This window comes from Peromyscus maniculatus, chromosome 10, assembly GCF_049852395.1.
Source record: "Peromyscus maniculatus bairdii isolate BWxNUB_F1_BW_parent chromosome 10, HU_Pman_BW_mat_3.1, whole genome shotgun sequence".
In the NCBI taxonomy this organism is placed as follows: Eukaryota; Metazoa; Chordata; class Mammalia; order Rodentia; family Cricetidae; genus Peromyscus; species Peromyscus maniculatus.
In genome coordinates, this window is record NC_134861.1 from 42,386,368 (window position 1) to 42,410,492 (window position 24,125).

Consider the following 24,125-nt stretch of genomic DNA (forward strand, 5'->3'; position numbering starts at 1 on the left):
CTTGCTTTTTTACATTACTGGAGTTGATGGCTTATTTGGACTTGGGTTGGGTTAGTCAGAGGTTGTCTTCCATGTGGTTATTCTCTAATACATGCCCTTTGGTTCTTGGAAGACTGTTGTCTTATTTCACATGCGAATGGGCACAGTCCCTATTGTTTCTGAATGTCATCACTTAGGTAATCTTGCCCTCCACTCTGCTTAATCAGACCTTTTCATGTTTCAGAGCCTGACACAAATCTTCCATCTTAGAACCTATTTCAGTACTTGTAAAACAATGAAAGAATTTTTCTTGGTTCTCCACTATTGTTCGATGTCTGATATCCTCTTCTAGATCTTAAAGAAAGAAGATTGGTATGCTTAACTCTGGAGATAAAACAATGCTGAATATGTGGCAGTTGCTCAACAAAAATAGAAATAATGAAATGCCTCGAATAATTCAGCTCTTTAAATTTATGCAAACTTGAGTCCAGAAGAAAAGTTACTCCACTTTATGGGTAATGCCTATTCTTAGGCTCATACTCTGTTTAGCAGCTTGATAGACACTAACTTGTTTGACTTAACTATTAGTTTAAATGGATTGCAACGCTCTTAAGCCTTTTCCAGTTGTGTATCTCTGAATCTTCCTATCGGTAATGAGAATATTGAGGTATCTCCATGTAAGTGACTTGATAGAATTGGGCAGCGGCACATTCAGACTCCCATAACCTATTTCTGATTTCTTCTGTACAATTTACAGTTACTTAATAAACCAAATCTGCTGTACCATGTTTAACAATACTGGCAATCTCAGGGTTTTTTCCCCAGGCACAGACCTTTTCTACTAAAAGCATGGTTTCAATTTATATAATTAGATAGTAGGCAAAACAACAAACTATAAGTTAGCTTGTTAGTCATAAGAATATATTAAGTAAAAGTGAAAACATGCAATTTGTAAATATTAACACATTTAAAATAATTTTTGGCTTGATGACAGAAAGATCTAAATGACTATTAAAAATGTTGAATTTTGAAAAATATCTTTGGTTTATTGTTAGACTAAGGTACTAGGTATCTCACATTTTTTTTTTCAAGTTAGTGAGATTGGTTTTTTTACCCATAAGAACTGCTACTTAAGAAAAATAAAAGTGGTATTTTTATTACCTATAATTTTGTTTAAATTATGTATGTCTTTGTATGTGGGTATGAGTTCAGTGCATATGTGATTATAGTTCTTTCAGAAGTTATCAGAGCCTCTGGAACTAGAGTTATAGGTCTTTGTGAGCTCTCCGACTTGAATGTGGGACCTAAATTTGGCTCCTCTGTGAGAGTAATGTATCCTTAACTGCTGAACCATCTGTCTAGCGTAAAAACCACTTTTGTTTTGGAGGGTGTTTGTTTTGTTTTAGTACTGGGTGAGGATTGAACCTAAGACATCCCACGTTTGGTAAGTGATCTAAGTGATGTGCCACTGACTGAACCGATCATAATTTTAAAGCAAGTATTTGATATATACCTTTCTGAGAACTTAAGGTAAGCTATAAAAACACGTTAATGAAAATGGGTTGGCAGCTAAACATATCAAGTATAAAGCTAAAAAAAGAAAAACAAGTCATAGTCATAAATCTTGTTTCATTTGCCACTGTTTGACAATGATGCCTTTAAAGTTAATTTTCTAGAGTGCCATTACTACATAAACGACAAGGTGTGCACAAAACTATATATATGTGCAGAAAATATAAGAAATATATTTACTGTTATTACTATTAATGTACATACTAATATGTTTAATCCACATATACTACAAAGTTCTGACGATGCTAATTGTCAATCTTTGACCTTATAAAGGCAAAATTATCCTATTTTTATTTGTATGAAAAAGTTGATACCTTGTCAACTTAGGAGAGCCATTTAAAATGCTTTAAAAAGATGGGCAGTGGTAGTGAAATCCCAGCACTTTGGAGGCAGAGCCAGGCAGATCTCTGTGAGTTCAAGGCCAGCCTGATCTACAGAGTGAGATCCAGGACAGGCACCAAAACTACACAGAGAAACCCTGTCTCGAAAAACCAACCCCCTCCCCCAAAATCCTATAAAAAATCTGGAGCTATATATCAGTTAAAATGTGTAGAACCTAATATTCTGGTCAAAGGAAGAAGCTGGAGGAGTTACTTATCCTAAGTCAGGTTTCTTCTGTCAAAGCAGGAAGCTAAACAGAAGCGAGGGTTGACGGAGACAAAGGGACTCACAAGTGGATATCTAGACATTTCAGGTTATTTAGGTATTAGTGATCTCATGGAGCCCAAGGCAATTTAAAGAGTATGTATCTTTATCTGTAATGTGTTTTTTGAGGGTCATGGAACCTCATTTGTTTGTAATAATAATTACTGATAATTCTAATTGTAAGAAAAGAATAAAGAAAATTTAGTATATCTAGCTTTAAATTAATTGAGGCTTGCTCATTAGTAGAACTGTGGTGTCCTAGACACTCAAATACATTGTTAGTTATGTGACATAGGCTCACATAACTTTATCATTAGCTAGCCAACATACAAAGAAACAGTAAATTTTGGTGTAACCTACATGTTTGAAAATATCATTTATAGAACATGTTGAACAGGTTCTGTATGAAAAGTCTCTTCTGTAATCACTGTCTATTAAATCTTAGAGAAGTGTCTTGACCATTGTACAACCAATAAATGGAAGTAGTATCATGTATTATCTATTCCCCTACCATACCTTAGTTAAAATTCTGCCATGACTCTCCTGTTAATAGCCACTACTTATTTCTCATAATACTTGGGAGATAGATTCATTTGCTTTAGTCAGCAATAGTCCCGTATGAGAGCCCTGTTGAGTACATCCAGCTTCCTTGTAGCAGCAGCTAAATAAAGAGCTTGATTCATACCCTTCAGTTCTACAAAATTAGGGTGTAGATGTACCTGGGATCCATGTCTATCTCTTCAAAGGGAGTGAGAAGTCACTGTATGCACACATAAGCTGGAGTTTTGTACAGGTTTTGGATTGTACAGTGACTGTAATGTGCCTCTCCATCAAATTTAAAATAGACAATTGAATTCTACATTCTGGATGACTTGTTTACTTTCCTCTAAAAACATATTAAATATTTAATATGGCTGAGCTTGAGTCTATAGCTTATTGTCTCCATGAATCTATCCAAATACAAAGTCAAGTTTAGCACTAAGCTAGTAAGAGATCCTTCACTAAGCAGTTACTCATGAAGGATTTTTTTGGTGTGCTAGAGTATGAGTTCAGAGGTTACTACAAAGCAAAGCTTTTCAGTTCCTTGAGGAGCCCACACATGCTCACCAGCAGATCTATATGGTGACTGCAAAACCTTAACCAAGATCTGTCTGGTGTATTAGGAATGTCAAACGTGTGGTATATGCCTTCAGAGCTTGGTAAGGACAAGGAGAGGAGGTATTCATGAATTATTAACAGAAAAACAAAACTGTAATTAAGTTAGTAAGGGCTAAAGAGAAAAGTTAATTTGAGCAGAGTGGAAGAACTGGTATAAGAAACATTCAAAATGGGTCTTGGAGGATGAAGATCTTAATTCAGGGCAGGGTTTTAGAACCTTGGTTCTCATCCTAAACTTCACTGAGTATGCATTTTTTCTTTTCATCTTTCCACTTAATGGTAATGGAATGATTCTGTTTATGTCAAGCATAGAATGTATATAAAACTTCTGGGCCACTTACTATATACTGTATAGTTCCTCAAGAAATGTGAGCTAATGTTACTCCTGTTAAAATCAAAGGATGCATGTGTTTTCACTGATAGTAAAAATATCATAGATTTTCTGTATTGTCTTTTTTTTTTTTTTGTTTTTGTTTTTGTTTTGTTTTTTTGAGACAGGGTTTCTCTGCGTAGCTTTGTGCCTTTCCTGGAGCTCACTTGGTAGCCCAGGCTGGCCTCGAACTCACAGCGATCCGCCTGGCTCTGCCTCCCGAGTGCTGGGATTAAAGGCGTGCGCCACCACTGCCCGGCTGCTGTAATGTCTTAGGTAAGAAGGGACTAGAATTAAACCTAAGGGGAACTAAATGCAAGAGAGTCACAGGATCTGAGCTAGGTACTCAGGACTGGATTGGCACACTGCAAAAGATTATCATTTTCTGTTTGTTTTTATGTCTTAGTTTTAAGTACAAATTTCCAATGATGCTGAAGAATTATATAAAGCATGGGTAGTTAAAGCAGAAAGTTTTACTTTCACTTTTGACTTGTTTATAATATGATGTGATTATTTGGAGAGCAAGAAAACCTATTAAGAGCAAAGACTTTACAGTTTAGTAATTGTAGAGTTTAATCCTTGATAGGACTTGTTTGATTCACCTCTTAGAAGCATGTGTGCTTGGTCCCCAGCCTGTCTACAGTTTTCAAAGATGTCAGGATTTCTAGGAGGTAGGAACTAGTGGGAGGTGACTGAGTCATGACTGCTTTCTTGAAGAGATTAATTCTTTTTCTTATATAGTGCATAAGGCTTTACAGGAGGCAAGATGAATTGTTTAAAAGAACAAGCCTGGTTCTTTCATAGTTTCAGTTTCTTGTCTTCTCTTCCCATTTGAAGTCCATGTTAGTGTCATGCTCTTAAGTCTTGAGAACCATGAGCTAAGTAGACCATTTTTTTTTTCTTTTTTTTACAAAATACCCATTTGAAGTATTGTGCTATAGAAACAAAATAACCAAGAGTCTTAGGTATGTGATTTATTCCAACAAATTTTAGAAATATCACATAAAATTTTCATATATAAAGGTGGCACAAAGCCTGTCATACTAGAATACAAGTGTGTGTGCTTAATAACGGGAATATGATGTCAAAGTTTGTTAGAGTAAACCATGGTATAGAAAGTCACAAGGAATTGAATAAAGTACTAGTTTTTCTATTCTGCTAAGTAACAGACCGAGAAAGACAAAATACTCATGTGGATTTTATTGTCAAATATTTGGATTTGTGTATTTAATTTGTAGTGCCCGTAGGACTGAAGAAACTAGAAAGAGACCATTGGTTGGGGGAGAAGGGTCTTAAAGGAAGGGGGCCTATTAGAACACAGTTATCAAGAGAAAGATGGGAAGAGGAGTGGGAGGGTAGATTTTGGGTGAATAATAAGGATCTTTTGAAAAGACTTAGGGAAACCTATTATAAGTTTTAGAAGCATACACACATGTACATGTTCATATGTTTAATTGAAGTAACCTTACATAGGGGATATGTTCTTAGAAGCCATGGACTGCCAAATAAAAAGCCTAGTACCAGGTGTGAGATGCTCCCCCTCAAGCTGTTGCTGAGAGTCTTGGAGGACCCCCTCCTCTTCCCCTGAAACAATATAGAGGCTATATGTCATTGCTCTTGGTTGCCCACAAGTACTAGTATTTGATTGTAAGACCATATTGCTGAAACCACCACACACTGGCTACAAGACATGAAGAAATCAACGTGGTACTGACCAAGAAGCTTCTTTGCTGGCTTGCTCTTATTGGAATGTACTATGTAAGGCACTGGGGGTGGGCTAGTTATCAGTAGTTTTACCCAACTATGAACCCTGTAACATATAATAATGACTGGTGTGGCAGGATATGTACATGGATGCATCAGTGGCACATGTTATGGGTCTGCTTTCTGATTGGATTTAAGGCTTGATTCACTGGATGAAACATGCCTGGTACTGTAAACTTTCAAGAACCTATGGTTAGGTAGCTCAGGCTCTATGGTAAACCTACTACTATTGTTCTGGTAAATGGATATAATATCAAACTACCTCTAAATTTTTGTCTATACCCATTGGTTAGTGCAGCTTTCAGACCACATCAAAAGTTTCCTTGTGTAGTGGACAGTGATTTAACAAAAACCTGTAACTAGATAACCTGCAGAGAATAAATGTCTGTTGAGTGTTCAGCCACAAATGGGACCCCCTTCCCCCATGCTCAGCAGCCATCATGGGAGTGGAAGGGGAGATTTTAAGAGCCAGAGATTGGGGAGTATCAGGCTGAAACAATGTCTTCTGGATATGATGTGCTTGCAACACTCACCAACTCACAGCAGCTGTGTTTTCCTGCACAAGATAAGTCTGTCAACATTCTAACATGGAGGGAGAAAGGGTTATGAATCCCCACACAAAACTGAGTACCTATGGACAGTTGATGGCTTTAAAGGTGTGGCTCCTGACAGATCAATTGTGCCTTCCAGTAGATGGCCCCATACCCAGCAAGCAGTACATGGCTAGCACAAATTAGGCTTGATGGGTTACAGACGGGGAACACAAAGTTTGGGTGTTTAATAATGCTAGCTTGAGGTCCTGCCATGACTTACCAGTGTTTTTTCACTCTGTTTTCAGTTGCTTTCTTGGAAGTGATCCTAATACTGTTTCTCTTATGGGAAACTGAATGGCTCTATAGCTCAATTTCTTTCCTTATTCCTAAATTCACTCTTCTGCCCTATCACCAATCACCAGTGTGATTGCTTCAAGTGGTTTGTTGGAAGTGGTGATGACAGCTGATAGGCAAACCTGCTGGAAGGATGTGAAGGGCCCATGAGGTAAGTCAGCTAACAGTGAGATAGTGAGGGAGCAAAACCAAAATCCACATTGGATCTCCATTTGCCAACCTTTGAGTCTATACTCAAGAGTAAAATAAATGCTTGGGGTTGAGTGTCAGGTGGCAGTACTATTGGGTATTTTCACTTTTGTTAATTGAATCCTCACCACCATGGTTTGAGTCAGTGCAGTTTTAACCATGAACAAGAATTTACCACAGCTCATGTTTCTCGTGAACCCTTTAGACCTGGGTGACTTAAATGAATAGTCCTGTACTTAGTATCACCATCTCTTTGTGTCTTCATTCAGTAAATTAAGCCTATCTGGCTTCTAGTACCTTCACTCCATAAAAATAGTACTTCTTATTCAAGTCACCCGTGACCATCCCATTGATGAGTCCATCTTTAGATCTCCATCATGTTTTCTTAGCAACATTCAATACTGTTGGCCCCTGGTATGTCTCCCCCTCAGGGATAGGGCCTTTGAGAAGTAATTAGGATAAACCAGTCATACAGACTACACTGGTATCCTTCTTTGAGGAAGATATACCAGAGTCTTGAATGTAAGAGCACAATGAGAAGGCTGCTATTCTGTAAGCCAGCAGTCAGTCACCAGAAACGAAACCCTGCTGGACCTGGTGGACCTCTCAGCCTCCAGAACTGAAAGCAAGTGATTTGTTTAAGCTGGGAGTTTGTGGTATTTGTGTCAGCCCAACCCGACTAAGCTAACGCCTCTTTCCTGAAACAGATTTGGCCTTTGAGACCAGACACATTACCTGACTGCCTTTCCCATAGCATGCCACTTTATTTGGAAATTAAGTTGGGATTTCTCAAAGGTGAGTTCCAGGCTTTCATCTCTTCGCACTCCGCAAGTTTTCCTTCAAGGTCCTTATCCATGTTGTGTTTGTAAATGTGATCTTAGCTCAACTCAATCAACAGCTTCACAAAGATTTCCCTATCTCAACCCAACAAGTTGCTCCCTGAGAAATTCTAGTGTTAGCATCTTCAACACAGCTCACCGCTGCTTCATGCTTCAATGTTTTTCTCTTCCACTGAATTCAAGCATGGGGAGAGCAGAGGTCCTTGCTGCTTTGGTCAGCATTTCTTTCCAGCAGTGAGCACGTAACAACTGGACAAATGCTTGTCGAAAGAATAAATCTGGGAGTCCTGCTTTGGGCCACAATAAAGTAATAGGAAACAGATTTGTCTTCTTGCTTTGAAAGAGCTTAAACCAAAAGTTAAACTACATGGGGCAGGCAGGACGACTGATCCCTACATGAAACAAAGCCTACGACTGACTTGGCACCTCACAGATTTCCAATCTGCATGATTGGGAGAAGAACCCAGAAGGCATTGGAAATGTTTGAGAGTAAAGGAGACAGTTAAGCTGTTGAGTTTGGACATAGCTTGTGTGTTGCCAAGAGTTCATGTGCTCTAGAAGTGCAGCAGTATTAAGGTGGTAGGCCCTCCATTTGGGCTGTACAGTGGGAGGACATTGTCCTCAGAAGAGACCTGTTGTAGGTGGTCATTTCATTTTCTGCCTCTCTGCATGCTGTGACCCAGGTTTGGGGGCTTTTGACAAAGGCTGAATAGTTGAGGCTGCTTGATCTTTTGTTCTGCTCTTTATAAAGTGTCCATCTCAGGTATTTTTGTTATAGCAACAGAAAAGGGACCATTATATTGTGCAAAGGAAAAATAGGAATAGTAGTATTACTATTTTAAAAAATAGTATTGTACAGCTTGTATGTCTATAGAAGTAAAATGTATGGCAACAACAGCACAAAGGCTTGGGGGAGGAAGTGACAGTGTTTTGTGATTCATGCTAAGACTCCTGGCAGCAGTGGATGCATAGCCTGAACTGGCCACCTCCTGTGATCAGGTTGGTGACTACTCTAGTTGTTAATTGGAGAGCCTTCATCCAGTGACTGATGGAGACAGATTCAGAGACCCATGACCAAACACTGGGCCTAGCTTGGGGAGTCCTGCTGAGGAGAAGGAGGAGGGATTGTAGGAGCCAGGGAGGGTGAGGGACATTGCAGGAAAATCCACAGAAACAGCTAGCTTGGCTCATGGGAATGCACAGAGACTGAACCAACAACCAGGGAGCCTGCATGGGATGAACCTAGGCCCTCTGCGTATATGTGACAGTTGGGTAGCTTGGTCTTCTTGTGGAACTCCTGGTAATGAGAGCAGGACTGTCCCTGGTGCTTTGGCTGGCTCCTGGGAACCTATTCCTCATGCTGGATTATCTTGCCCAGCCTGAATAAAGGGAGAGGTGCTTAGTCTATGGCAGCTTGATAGGCCTGCTTTGCTGATGTCCAGGGGAGGCCTGCCCCTTTCTGAGTGAATATTGAGGTGGGGTGGATTGAAAAGTGGGTGGAGGGGAGTGAAAAAGAGAGGACAGTGGAGAGCTGCAGTCGGAATGTGAAAAACAAATTTAAAAAATTTGTTACTCATGAAATGGTATATTTGAAGGTGATAAGCGAATGGCAATGTATAAACCTAATAGCACCATTTTAAATTGTATTTATGGCCTTGGTGATTCAGTCTAGGCTGTCACCCAAATGAGTAAGCACTCTAAGCTATATCCCCAGCCTTCCTTTAAACTTTTCAAGGCTGGACTTATTCAGCCTTTTGCCTCAACCTCCCAAGTATTTGGGATTAGAAGCTTGTGTCATCAGGTCCAGTATAATAACCATTCTTTTAAAAGTGAATGGGCCCCAAGAGAAGAAAAAATAATCGACTAAATAGAAAACAGCTAATTTAAACTGAATTATATTATTAATAACGTGAAATATAAGTGGCTTAGTAAAAGGCAGAAATTATCAAATTGGAAACAAGACTTAAGCCTCAACCATATGCTGCTTAAGAGAAACTCATCTAATTATAAAGGCATAAATGAAGAAAATAAAGTTTCAGAAAAGATATACCATAAAAATAAAGTAAGCCAGAATCATCACAAAATAAAATAGATTCTAGAATACAGGACATTTTACGGATCAAGAAGTTCATTCCACAATGAAAAATAAATGAGGTTAACAAAGTAGTTAATGATTCTAGTTATATATGCATCTAAGTGAGACTGAAAGAATAAAGACTCAACCCGAGTTGTAGACTGACTGACACTCCCTAAGGAATAGCTAAGCCTGAAATTCAGTGAGAGTAAACTGACATCCTAAGGGTTATTTACCAACTTGGATCACTGGCATTCAATAAATCCTCAACAGATGTAGCCTCTACACCATTTTCAAGAACAGAGATCATTTAAAAAGATTTAAATGGATCCTGGAGCCTGAAGTCCAAGATGGCTCCATGGGTGATGACCTGCGTCTGATTCCCAGGGACCCATATGTTGGAAAGAGAGAACTGACTTCCACAAGTTGTCCTCTGATATGTACACATGACCACCCATCCACATACGCAGATAAGGAAACAGAAATAAAGAAAATGCAGTAAGAGATTCTGAAGCATGAACTAAATGTCAGTTAAAGACTAGATTGATGTAAATTATTCTTTAAAGTCACAAATTAGAAAACATTAAGAGGGATCAATAAAAATCTCAACTATTTGGAAATTATAAACAACAAAGTTCAAAATAATCCGCAGGATAGATGAAATAAACTAAAAGAGTAATAGCAGATAAGGAAAGATGGGATGCAGGCAAAAGGACACATCAGTTGTAAGGAGAATATATAAGAAAGCTAACAGTTTTTCTGGTTTCAACTCTTAAGAGTTTTTTTTTCTCTTTTATTGGGGCAGATAATTGCAAAAAATGTAATTGGTAATGAAAGTGTAAAAGCACTAAGCCAAGCTTCCTTGCTTCAGAATGACCATCCTAACTGAAGTTCATTGAAATGTAGAGTTTGGGAATGAAAAAAATGTTTATGTGGCTATTTTATTCTAGCTGTATGATGTTTTTATTGGTGAACCATTGCAATAAAATGATTTTTATTACATAATTATAAATTAAAAGTTTCATTTAATGAAACTCCATCAGAGCAAAATTTGAATATACCTCAAGTATTTAGAGAGAAATTTACAACATTATGCTAACATTAATAAAAGAATTAATCTTCCCATTTCTGTAACATTACATTACCCTCTAGGCCAATAGTTCTCATAGTGAGGTCCAACAGCATAAGCATCACTTGGGCCCCACTCAACTACTGAATCCAACTTTGTGGATGATGCCCAATAATCTCTTTGGACAAGTACTTCCAGGGACTATAATGCATACTATGGTGACACTTCGGTGACTATGACCCAATGTTCTAACACAGAACCATCTCATTTGGGTTCTATGCCTTCTTGCTTGCCCTATACCACCTGCTCTTCACAATGTAATGACATCGTTTTAGGATGATATCACGTATCACATGCACAAGCATTCTGTGTGTAATCGAAGTTACTATCTATTCTTCAGACCTTACCATATCTGGTATCATGTTTTCTCCATTTCTCTTGACTTGAAATACACTGGCCATGCCTTTATCTTTGTAACCTAGCAGAGCTTGATCTATTTCCCTGACCCCTTCCTGAAAAATCATTTTGATCCCACTGATTCTCTTGGCTGCTTTGTCTAATTAGTTCCTATTCTGTCTTTGCAATCAAGTAATGGACATCTGGATCAGACAATCTTTGTATAATAAACTCTCATAGCACTGCACAGTAATTGAGAGTTTACTACTGAGTTCTGAAAACTTGCTTGATGTCTATCTCCCTTAATAAATGTAGAAATGAAGGTAGAAAATGCATCTGGTTTTATTTCCCATTGTTTCGCATGTGTTTAGGATACTGGCTAACACAGAGAAGACAAACCTGGTTTTGGGACTGGGTCTTGAATTTGCTGTGTAGCCCAGCCTGACCTGAAACTTAGGCAGCTCCTCAGCTTCCCAAGGGCTGAGATTATAGGTGTGTACTCAATACAACCATGAATGACAAACATTTCCGAGTGAATGTATTAATAGAATATAAAATCTAGTTTTTTATGCTCCTATACCAGAAACAACATAAACAACGAACTTCCCAGTGTTGCCTAGAACTACAGGGAGGAACAAGCCAATATCTGATTGAAAATTAAACCAATATATACACAGAAAAAAAAAAAACATTCAGACACCTCTCATGTTTTGACTTTTCTTTTTTGGTAAAGCATCAATAGGTAACTGCATCAGGCTTAGTGTTACAATAGCAGGATGCTCACAGTTACAGTGATGAAAACTTTATGGTCTAGGAAAAATGAGGGAAGGAAACAAAGTAGGGCAGCTGGACTAAGTTCTGAGTTCTTTGTTTCTGGTGTTCCTACTGGATCACAGCAGAAAAAGACAAGCTACTGAGCACTGCATGGGGGCACCAGGTCACAGAAGAACCAGCCATGAATTTGGATTTATTTGTATAAGTGTTTGCCTGAATGTATGTCTGTGTACCTTATGTATACAGCACCTGCAGAGGTCAGAAGAGGGTGTCAGATTCCCCTGGGACTGGAATTAGAGCTGGTTGTGAGCTACCATGTGTATGCTAAGAATTGTGAAGCCTATGAAGAGCAGCCAGTGCTTTTAATTATTGAGTCATGTCTCTAGTCCAAATTTTTAAAATTTTTTTTTTTTTTGAGACAGGGTTTCTTTGTGTAGCTTTCCGCCTTTCCTGGAACTCACTCTGTAGTCCAGGCTGGCCTTGAACTCACAGAGATCTGCCTGCCTCTGCCTCCCGAGTGCTGGGATTAAATTTTGAATTAAGTGCAGAAATAAATGGAGTGGGTTTGATTGCCATGCTTTGTACCGCAGCACTTGACTGGCAAGATTTCAAGGTTAGTCTGTGTAATAAAGCATGCATGTCTCAAGAAAGGATTAAGTTAAAACGAAGAATGAAAGGAAATACAAAAGGCTGAGATTACTTGAGCTGATAAGTGAGGTAACAAGATCATATGAGGCAGATGTAAAACAATGAAATCAGCCTCTAACAGCAGCTGGCCATGGAAGAAGAGGATGGCCTTTGAACTTACCTCAGCTAGAGAAAACAGGGCTACAATCTGAAATGAGAGAATAAAGATTTGTAAGATGGAAAATCTGTTGCCCATGGCTCCCCCAGCACCATGCTGCTGGATAAAGATGGATACTGCTCCAGTGAGACACAACAGATAAAGTAACAACTATTAGGAGAAGTAGGGGCAGAACTGGGAATAAACAAAAGTGATTGATCTACTTTTTTTAGTTTTTAAAAACTAGCCAGAATATGTTTTCTAGCTACAGCCTATCAAAATGCAATAGTCAAGTCATCTGAGCTAACCTCTAATAAGCAAAACCAGGTAGTAGAATGTGATTTAGCTTTGTTTTAATGGTATTTGCTACAGTATTCCTTTAGTGTTGCATGTTATTTGGATTTTTTAAAATTTCATGCAGAACAGGGTTAAATGTAGCACATAACAGTCACATTCTTTTCTGAAACTATCAGAAAACTCTAAGTATGGATACAAAAAGTGTGACATAAAAAGTTTATGAAATGCAATTTAACATGCTGAGAAGGAACTGTGCCTTAGGGGAAATAAGAGGCAAAACTGATCCACTTGAGTCATCTTTGGTACCAGAGTGCCTTAGACACGATAGTGTCATAGTGCTGATGTTCCTTGGAATCCACCTTTGGACACTTGTACAGAAAGCACAGCTCATGCATGTGTCTGAGCCATGTAGGAATGCTTCTCCACAAAATTAAAGTTAGAATAGTCCACTCTGAACCTAAGAGTTTATCCATTATGTGACAATTGTGATATTGAATAATAAACTATAATGTCTAAGACTACTCTGCAATGAGGTACCTCAACTACACAAACTGGAAAGAACATCTTGTGTTCAATCATTAAAGTGACTGAATGTTCTGAGGGTGTTGGAGAGGGTGGGTTCAAGTTTCAACCTTCGTCTCAGGTAACAGAAGGGACCTATCACAAGTTACCCATAAGTGATACATTTTTGTGAAAAGCAGCTTTCTGAATGTAAAATAAATGAAAAATTTCAGTCATTTTTTTTCAGGACAGAAGACAAAATAGGAGAAGCTGATATATTAAATATTTTAAAAATTGTGTGAGAATCCAAATTGCTGAGTATTTATAGAAAATTTAACATTTTAGGATGAGTTAAATGAGTCCATAACACTTTCAAGTCCATAGTAGTTTAGTCTTAACAAGTTCCTCACTTATGTCCAAAGCCAGTGTATGTATACCCAGGTATTTACCAATTAGGAATGGGCATGTTTGCTCTGGACTGGAGAAACATGGACATTAACAAAGGTCTGTATTACTATTTGTTGGTAGTCACAGTCCATTTAGGCCAATATTACCTAAAAATCCTCAGCACCTGGTCCTTCGCATACCCCATTTTAAGGTTGGGGATGTAGCTCAGTGGCAGAGTGCCTCCCTATCATGTATTTGACCCTGGGTTCGAGTTCTAGCATTATATATACATATGTAAACTGCATCTAAACAAATGCTCATTTCCTTTTCCAACTCCCACATGGTTTGTGCTACTATTAGGAGAGATTATCTGTAATCAGTCTGCTCATACAGATCCTTATTTGCAGAATGTTGTTCATAGCAGTTCATCCCTTTAACCTTCTGCTTTATACACATGATGAACCAAAGCACACCTGGTAGCTGAGATAAAAATACATTATTCAGACCTCATGTTTCCTAATCCCCCCTTACGATTTTCAGTATACATTTGTGAATGTGTGTTATGTACATGTTTGGGTGGTGTGTGCATATGTGCATGTTTGTGTACATGCATTTGAGTAGAGGTCAATACTGGGCCTTCTAATAGTTCCTCACCTTATTGAGACAGATTTTTGACTGAAACTGGAATTCCTAATTTGGCTAGTCTGATGGTTCCAGTGAGCTCCAATCACCCACTCTTCTTTGCCTCCTCAGTGCTGGAGGTACAGGTGTACTTCTGCACCCAGATTTTGTATAGATTCTGGGGATCCCAATCCATGTCTTCATGCTTCCATAGTAGATACTTTACTAAGTCATGCCTAGCCCCAGAGTACTGTGAGTCTTAAAAAAATGAACTGTAATATCTTGACATTTTGCCCAGGAGTTACTGACTTGTATCCCCACCTACTGTTTCCCCACTTCGTTTGAAGAGAAATAGGAACTTCTGGTCAAGAACAACTTCTAACAATCCCCCCCCCCAGATCCTATACTCAATAACAAATCCCAGGTCTTCCCTCTCATTTTCATAAACTCAGCCTTTTTACTTCTCTTGGCTTTGACATTTAAACATTTTCAACCTCACCTTTAATCTCAGCAAATGCTACTTAAGTTTCTACCTCCTGTCTACTCACAGCTCCTTGGTTTTCTGTAGTTATTTACTTCACTTCCTCTTTGACCACTTAGCATCTGGCACTGAAGTTGGCTTTTGTGTCTAGTACTCCGCACAGGTGTTCTCTCCACCAGTAGGCTAGCCCCTTTCTGCACTCACTGGAACTATCTCAACACTCATCATGACTGACTCAAGCACAACTTAGACTCCTCTCCCAAAACATCATTTTCCTTCAGTCTCTCTCCTCTCCTCTCTTGACTACTTTCATCAGTCTCATTTCATGTATACCTATTTCCTGCACCCTGGGGTGACTTGAATCCTAGGACCCTGCAATCTTACCCTGAGGGATCACTGTCTTCTACTCCAAAGACTTTTACTGATTTGCCAATTTGCCTTGGTTCAAGTCTCATCTCTGGACAAGATTCACATAATCTACGTTGTTTAACATTTTTTTAAAAGAAATCCCACTAACTACATCTAAACCCCTAAAGCTAAAAATTAAGCCCTGGAAATGTTCTCAGATGCTCAATTCTGATGTTTCCCTTCATTCCTCTATTTTACTAAGACACTGATTAATTTCATAGATATCTGTAAAATTTATCTTCTACTTTTCTTGTTAGGGCTTAGAACTTTCCCCCTATTAACTGGTGTTAACCTCACCATTTGAACAATGTCTTCCCCAGTGATTCTGACTTTTGTGATTTGGTACCTTCACCCTGACCATTGCATATTCCCTATGTTGTACCTTAGCTCTGACAAATTACTCACTGTTGCACGAGCCAACTTTCTTTATTGCTCAAATTTGCTGCATGTAATTTGTTCTAGTTGAACTCCTCCCATTACTTGTTAGCATCTAGCTTTGGAGGTTCTTTCAAGTCTCTCTACACATATAGCAATGTTGGATACATCTGAGTTCTATTTCCTCCTTCATGTTCCATCAGGTCACTTCTTCCTAGTCACATTACTCAGCTTTCAATATGTATTCAGTTTTCTATGAGAAAAACCTTAGCTTTCTAAGAGCAAAGCCCATGACATTAATCACTGTTTCCTGTTTACAACATAAAATAACTTTATTTATATAAATGTGTATGTTTTTTTCTCACTTAGATGAAATGGAACTTCCTGAACTTTCCACACTGACTAAGAACATATTGTAACCATTCCTTAAATAGGAGAAATACAAAAGAATAGAACTGCACTTGCCTTTCTTCCCATGTCTACATTTAATACAGAGTACGGCAAATGCAGTGAGATCTTATGTATTAAGCACATCTGGACAGTTATTATGTACAAAGGCAAGGCATTCATGATAGAGACAATTCTTTTTTACCAATAGAAATATTTCAAAATTCATAATATACACCACCCAAGAATTTTTCTAGAAAAGTCCTGTGGTTAACAGTCTTTCAAGTCTTCAGTCACTAATTATTCTATGAAAAAGAAAAACACATATAAAACTAATGATGAGTTTTAGTGTTACTTCTAAAAAGGCAAAAACAAGTATGGACTACCAAGAATAATGAGAAAAAACACAACAGTGTAGGAAACATTTAAAAAACCACATAAACATAACAAATATTGTTATAAATACAATTTTATAAAAATAATGATCTTGTTGATTAAAAAGAATGTTAAAAATAAAGAAGGAAAGTTATCAGTAAAGATGAATAAAACTTTAAGCAGAACAGGAAACAGTGCTAGCAAATTTTAAAATGGAAAAGATGAAAAACAACTCTTCATATGATATTAATTTTCTTAAGAACGCAAAAAGGATTTTAAAATTAATTCACAAAAGTACTATTGAACTATTCTCCATCTTCCTGTTTTAGGGTAATCTTATATTTGGCAGGGTGAATAATATTAAAGTAAGACTGTTTGATTGTTAGGAAATAGCACAGGTAAGACGCTGCGAGGATAAAATACGGTTCTGTTGTAAAATGAATTCATGCAAATTCCTTTTGAAAATCTCTAACAGTATGAGATGAAGATGAAACAAGTAAAAATGAAACTATACTTTATTCTTTGTGAAACTTATATACATATTTTAGGTAAATTATAAGCTTAAAAATTCGCTCTTAGGTATTTTCCTGACATATCATTTGTTATGTTATTTTTAGTATTCTTAAGGACCACAAACAAATTATTCTTTCTAGTTTTCATTTACTTTTCATAATGGAGATCTTAGACCTCCTTTAAGCATTTAGTCATTTCATGTTAGATATTTGAAATTTTAATCATTATATGTTATATAGTATTGAGTTATGCATGTTAGAATTATTCAGCTAATTGAATGGGGGGGCACATAAAAACCATTAGCCTATTTAAAGTTTTTCAACTTAATTGCTGCATTTAACATTTCAATGAGACCTGATGCTACTGACTCTGGTAAGACACTAATACTTCCCTAAATTATACAATATAAAAATGAGCACAAACCATAAAATATTCTAAATATGACCTGGCATTCTCTCATAGTGAAGAAGTAATTTATAGTCTCCCATCCTTTTAATATCCTGAACTGTCCAGCACCTACCAGATAAACAGATGGAAATGGCAACTACCAATTCTGGCAACTACTGTTCATATTATCACTTCATTACATTCAAAAGGGCAATAATCTCCCTAGCATACCCATAACTTAATAAGGTACCCCACTACTATTTAGTCTGTCTGCATTCTCAATGTGACATGACCCTAATAGTGACTTGCTCAGCTACAGAATGGGACTCTCTTTATATCTGCACAAGTGAGCTCAATGTCTGATTCACAGAAGTCCACTTAACATACTTGCTGATCATTGGAAAAATTTTAGTGTACTGCTTTCTAAATAAGCAGTCTTGTAGCACGTTTTCAAAGCAGTATCAAATGGAGTAAGTTTAATGGGGAAGATTTACACTCTAGGATTATAGTGTTATAGTCTTTAAATGAGACAGTCTTAGCTGTTTTCTGTATATTATCATAGTTATTTTTGAGGATAATAATGCATTAGCCTGCAGTAGTGAATTTTTAGTTAGCTGTTCATAGTCATCTGTCAAATACATTCATGGCCTATTTTCATGAAGATCTTCATGTCTCTTCTAAATGTATTTGTTTGTGTTTGACACCGAGTGGCCAAGTGCACCACACCCAGCAGCACCTAATTTCATGAGTTTCATACTAGGTGCCAAGAAATGAGGTTGTTCAAATATTTTAGAAATAAATTAGAAGAATTAGCTGTTCCTTTTCTACCCACTAGCTTATGCTTTACTCAAGGCACCTACAATGAAACTTTAAGATTAAGGAGAGAAAAACTTACCTACTTGGGATTTTGTACAATATTTTGCCATTTGTCCACTGTTGCAAGACTGTCCTTTATGTCTTTTAGTTGACATTTCTGTGGTCTTCCATGGTGGTCTTTTTCTCTTGTTTAATTTGCTAAGAGCCTCAGAATTATCAGGATTCTTGTCAAAGTTAACACGCTTATTTAACTGACTACTGCCAAGTTCATCAGTCAGTATATCACTTGCAGGACTATTTGCTTTGACATTTTCTCTCTCTTTATTTTGCTTTTTAAAGGAATTTTGCCTTGCTGAATGGGATCTTAAATTAAAACGCTTTGATTCTCCTCCTTGTACTTGATTACCTCCACTGTCAACAGGTTCAGGAGAATAAATGATTGTATTTAGCTTAAAAGTATTTCTGTGTTCAAGACAGTTGATCTTTCTCAAAAATATTCTACAGTCTTTTAAAGTTTTTGACCTCCAATTATTGGAAAACACATTTTCTAGTCTTTGTCCCTTTTCAGAATCCATCTGGCCACACCCTGCTCCATTCTCCTTTGTGTCTGACTTAACTTGACTCTCTAAACTAGCATGGGTTGTGACATCATGAACTGCTGCCCTCTCCTGAGGAAAATCCACTCTGGTTTCTGGTGGGGAGGCCCACTGCTTACTTACTGTGCTTTTCCCACTGAGTGATATCTCTGCATTTGTCTCTCCCCGTCTCTTAGTCAAAACCTGATTCTGGCAGAAAAATCTTAAGTTCCTTCTTTTTGAGTTCCAATCAACTGTTCTGTGACTGTGTGGCTTTTCCTCTCTTCTCCACCTTTCACAGTGCAAACTCTTAAACTCAGTCCTTTTCAACCTAGCTAGTGTGAAATTTCTTTTCACATTTAAGAGTGGTGAGCCAACCATTTTATGAAGTATGTGGAACTTCCCTGCTGACTTTGAAGGAGAGGAGACTGCAAATTTTTTAAAGTGCTTCCTGAAGGGGCTAGCATTAAACCCACAGCATTTCATCCCTAACTTAATGCTCTTGGTGTTTATCACTTCCAAAGGATTTCGAGCATTTGCTTTTCTAACAAGTGAAAGGGACTGTGTTTCTGTTGTTTGCATAAACCAGGTACAAAGTTCATTCAAATTATACTTTTTCTGAAAGAGCATTTTGACAGGTGAGACTTCAAGTTCTAGAAGACGGGTTTCCAGAGGGTTTGCTGTTTTGAAACCAGCACCTTCAGTGTGTTCTGTTATGTGGACAGAAGTTTGAGCTTCATCTCTGTTCACCTGCACCCACGCGTTTGTTATCTGTTCAAATCTATTGTTCAATTCCTCTAATAAGGAATCATCTGAAACAGAAGTAGCCCACCACCTGAGTAAAGGATTGGATGAAATAACAGGGTCCAAGGATACTTCAGAAATGGGCATTAATTTTTTACCTTCCAAACATTTTTCTGCTTTCCTTAAACATCTAGATCCTGGGATACCTTTGGAAGCTAGTTTAAAACTTGACTGCCTATATTTTTTCTTTGGACTTTTGCCTTTCTGCAAATGGAGTTTACATGATTTATGACGCAGAGCATTTTTATAAGTAAGAGAGCCAGAAGATGCAAGTGAATGTAAGAAATGCAAAGGTTTTCTAGACCTAATCGAACGTTTTGGAGATATAGAAGCAACAGTATTATTATTTGATTCATTCTTAAATATGTCAACATCAGTGTGCCTGATCTTATCTACCTTACTGCACTGTTGGTCAAGCTTTTCTTCTTGGCATTTCTCTAACACAGACTCCTGTTCTAAAGGAGGTAAGCAGCTGCTAAGGCATACTTCTCTTTCCTGAGGTGAAATTCTACTAACAGTCACAGATATACCGGAGATTTTCACTTTTGCAGGTCTACCAGGCTTCCTAACAATTGACAAAGGCTTTTGATTTGGTTGAATAATGTTCTTGGAAGCCTGAAGGATCACAGACTTGCTCTTGATGGGTCTAACATATTCAAAGTCAGAATGAAAAACCTTACTTTCAGTTGTCAATCTTGACACAGCACTTAGACTTTCACCACAGCCAGTCTCATATTCTTCAGTATTTCTGAGGCTACTAGAGTTAACTGCAAAGTCAGCGACATCATGATTCAGTGAGATGTTGCTGATATTCATGCTTCCTTCAGAAACACATCTCTTGGTTCTTCTTGATCTTCCATAAACAACAGTGACAATAATACTCTTTCCATAAATGCCTTCTTTTACTTCTGATAGAGATTCTGGACTTTTCTTTCCCGAACTAAGAGACTCATTTTGGCCAACACTGACATCTGTTAGACCAGTTTTAGGCTTGGGTGGTCTTCCAATTGGCCGTTTAATCTGTTTCACAACTTGGGGGCCAATTTTTTTAGGCCTCCCTGGCTTTCTTTTATATGGTAAATCAATAGCACCACTTGACTTTCCCTCAGAGTCTCCTTGTGGCTTATCACTGTTTAAACTGACAGTAAACTCTGTAGATGATGGTGTAGCCTCTTGTACACAGTTAAAGTTGTTTAATTTGATTTGAAGGCAGTTAATATCATGATTAGAACTATAATCTTCAAAGCTAGTGTTTGGTATGTCTTCCTTTGCTTCTCTTTTCCTTCCAATTACTTGATGGGTTTTATGTTTGTGAGAAGCAAACTCAGCATTTGACTGTGAAGTGCTGACTGAAGTTAAAGTGTATTTGACTCCTTCACTGCTTTTAATCTCGGATAAAAACATGAGTTTAATAGGACTAGAATAGTTAGAAACAGAACTTTCAGTTCCTTCACGTTTTGTTGGCACACTTTCAACACTGGGTGCTGTCTTTGCATTATCAAGTCTCTTGTTCAAATCCATTACAGGCATCCCATAACTTCTTTTATTGCTAGATGCTATTACAGATTTTGATAAATCCTGATTTTTACAAGCCATTCTGCTTAAAGTACAAGTCAAATCTGTCCCAGCATTTTGGTCTTTACTATCTGTTTCTATCAATTTCTTGGAGGCTTTACATCCTTCAGACAGTGCTTGATTAGTCCAAGACCTCTGAGCCATATTTATTGTGTCTTCTAAACGCTCCACAACAACTTGCAAGTTAGAATTCATTGCAATTTTGTTTAAGTCTCTATTTTGGAGACTTTCGGTTGCATCTCTGACTGGATCTTTGCTGTGAGCAGAGTCTGATACTCGTCTGCCCTCAAGGATTTTTTTGGAAACAGAATTGTTTGTTACATATATAGAATACCACCCTGGAGGCACAATATTTCGTTTGGTTCTGCTCAAAAGACCAGGAGCATCAGTTCTCAAAAGTGTTTGAGTATTTTCTAGTTTTGCTTTTTCCCTGTTATTTTGTACAGTTAATTTTTCAGCTGTACATTTCTCTGGTGATTTTCTCTGGCTCATTTTCTCAGATGAAGTTGCTTTAAAGTTTTCTGAAAATTGATCAAAAGTCATGTTAGTGTCAAAACTCTCAAGAGGTGCTGCATCATTTGGTGAAGATTGTGTTTCTGCATGATTTTCATCTTGAAAGCTCTTAGAATTTTTTAAAGGTTCTTGACAAGGCTGGAATTCTTTGTTCAGTGAAAGCATCTTATCATTGCATGACAATTTTTTTGAATGTTTTTCACTGTACCTTTTTCTCAGAAAGTTTTCATCAAGACTAGCAAGCTCTCTTTTTATCTGTAAAGACTGCCTTCTGATCACAGGTGAATCAGGAGAGTTGTGCATTGCAAATAAGGTTTGTTGACGTTTTCGAAATCTTGTCTGAATAATTTTATTTTCTACCTTTTTATCATGTTGACTCAGTAATTCCATAAAACTATAATCACTGGCTGTTGCACTGTGCAAAAGAGATGTTATTAAATCTCCCAATTTAAAATCATTATCTGAATCACAATCAGTGCTAGATAATTTTATGAGGTTTGATGTATCTGTGGTTTCTATTGATTTTAATTTTTCATTAATCCGATCCATTAAATCTTGAAAAATTACAGCTGTTTCACCCTTTCCATGATTTGTGGTATCATTACTGCTGGCATCCAAGAGCACAGAATCAGAGTTACTGGACTTCTTAGTTTTATTTATTTTGCTGTCATGGCCACATCTGTGAATGCTTATCTCAGCTGGTATGAGAGATGGAGGCTGGTTAATGCTTGTGTCAAGTTTGCTACTTTCTAAGGATGAAAGCTCGGAGACGATGTCTTTCCACTTTTCAACTCCTCCAGTCTCCACAGGTGATAATGGCGGGGGTGAGGGGCTTCGAGATCTACAGGCATCTTTAAGACTGAGTGAAAGATCACAAACTTCCCTCGACAAAGGAGGACTATGAAAGGCTGATTTTGTAGAGTGATTCTTTGCTAACTGTCCACAACAGCACCTGTGTGGATTATAACTGTTTTCAATACCTCTATTCATTACTGTCTTAATGTGTTCAACAGTTACAGTTTGACAAGACAAACAATGTAATTCTTTAATACAGACTGGCAGAGGCACCAAACCAGGGCTTTGTCTCTCATTGTGTAAACAATCTCTTTCTGCCAGTCTATATTCACAGCTACAGAACAGACCATGTAAATCATCTTCCAACATGGGTTTTTGAGATTCTGAAGACACAGTACATGATGAATTACAACAGCAAATAGAAGCAGCATTCTGCTCTTGGACTAGAAATTTCAACATAGCCAAAACTTGTTGATGGTGATGTATGCACAAAGATTCCAAAACTTTGCTTAATGCTGAGTTTCCTTTTTCCATTTTAGTAGCTTCCTCTGATTTTGCATCAACAGTTGAACTAAAAATAAAAATCAAACAAAAAATGAATTACAGCAAAGATACCATGATAAGGACTTATAGTTCTTGACAGCGTTTGAATGACGTATTTTGGTATTGCTGGACTCCTGACTCCTATAGACGGAACTGCAGGGTCATCTTGGTTACTGTTTAGCAGAAACTGTGAAGCACTGGTAAGTAATTGCCTATGACACAGTACAGGAGTCAAAGCAAAGCCTTTTGCAGTACAAAAGCTGATGATTACACGTTATGACATTAACACATTGGTGATAGTAAGAATTTGGATATATTAATAATCTTTAATGAAAAGTGCTTCAGAAGGAATAAAAATTTTTGTAAAGTAGGATATTTTGCCATATTTTATAATTATGAGTCCATGTTAGCACAAATAAGGAAGGTAAAGAGTAAAATCTTATTTTTATTTAAAATACTTTGGTAGGTAGTAAAAAAGAAATTTAATATTAAGAGAGCTCTTGCATAATCATGAAGAAAGTTATCAAATTTAAATTTAATATAAATAAAAGAGTATCTTTTTCTGAGATTAAGCTGCAGGCATTTTAACCTAGGAAGAATATAAAAGAAAAAAGAAGCTATTTAAAAATTAAATCTACTTTTAACTGATTTTAAAAACTATGAGAAAGCATAGGAAAACTAAAGGTACTACTTACCTAATTATTAAATTTCAAATGCTGGAAAATGCCCCACCACAGAAACTAATACACATCTGACTTTAACTAAGACCCAGGATTGCTTATCAACAATATAAAAGCCTGTGTTTTTAATACCAGCAGCAAGAAGAATAAAATATATTAGAGGAATTCTGTTTCAGAAAAGTATCCATTTTAATGAAACATCACCAAACTCTGGAGTGGGAACAGCCCTTCTCTCCTAAACCGATATGCCTGTCATTTGTTCCTAGTCTGAAAAAAGGTCATTTAGGATTCTAACTGGGGTAGACTACTTACAACTGACCCACCTAAAGAATGTGCTGTTGTTGTTTTTTACAATAAATGGTTAGTATGTTCATAGTTTTAAAAATGAAAGGGGTTTTGTTTTAAAATAAGCAGTGAAATCAATACTTTTATATTATTACCTGACACTGGAATAACCTCCTCTATAGATATTACACAGCAATTTATTGAGTTTTATACAATTATGTAGTCTGAGTAGTAAAAAGTACCAAAGCAAGTTCTAACCACACGAACCAAACTTCATTGAGAAAAAGGAATGATCAGATTTTACAAA

At 37.3% G+C, this 24,125-nt stretch overlaps 1 protein-coding gene across 21 annotated transcripts in view; it reads right to left on the bottom strand.

The window, feature by feature from the left end:
* The window catches only part of Lcorl (ligand dependent nuclear receptor corepressor like), a 172,509-nt gene that overhangs the window by 5,968 nt on the left and 142,416 nt on the right, over positions 1-24,125 (bottom strand). For 14 of the 21 annotated variants that reach the window (XM_016000183.3, XM_042285969.2, XM_076546257.1 and 11 more), the window contains 2 exons: positions 18,128-22,881; positions 12,525-12,551 (listed from right to left, as the gene is read on the bottom strand). The exons of 3 other annotated variants lie outside the window; for them this stretch is intronic. In XM_016000183.3, the coding sequence (XP_015855669.1) occupies positions 12,526-12,551; positions 18,128-22,881 (4,780 nt within the window). In that variant the 3' untranslated portion in view covers position 12,525. Of the gene's footprint in view, positions 1-12,524; positions 12,552-12,836; positions 22,882-24,125 lie in introns of those variants that run through there. 4 more of the 21 variants (XR_013042883.1, XM_016000186.3, XM_016000187.3 and 1 more) reach the window with 3 other exon arrangements.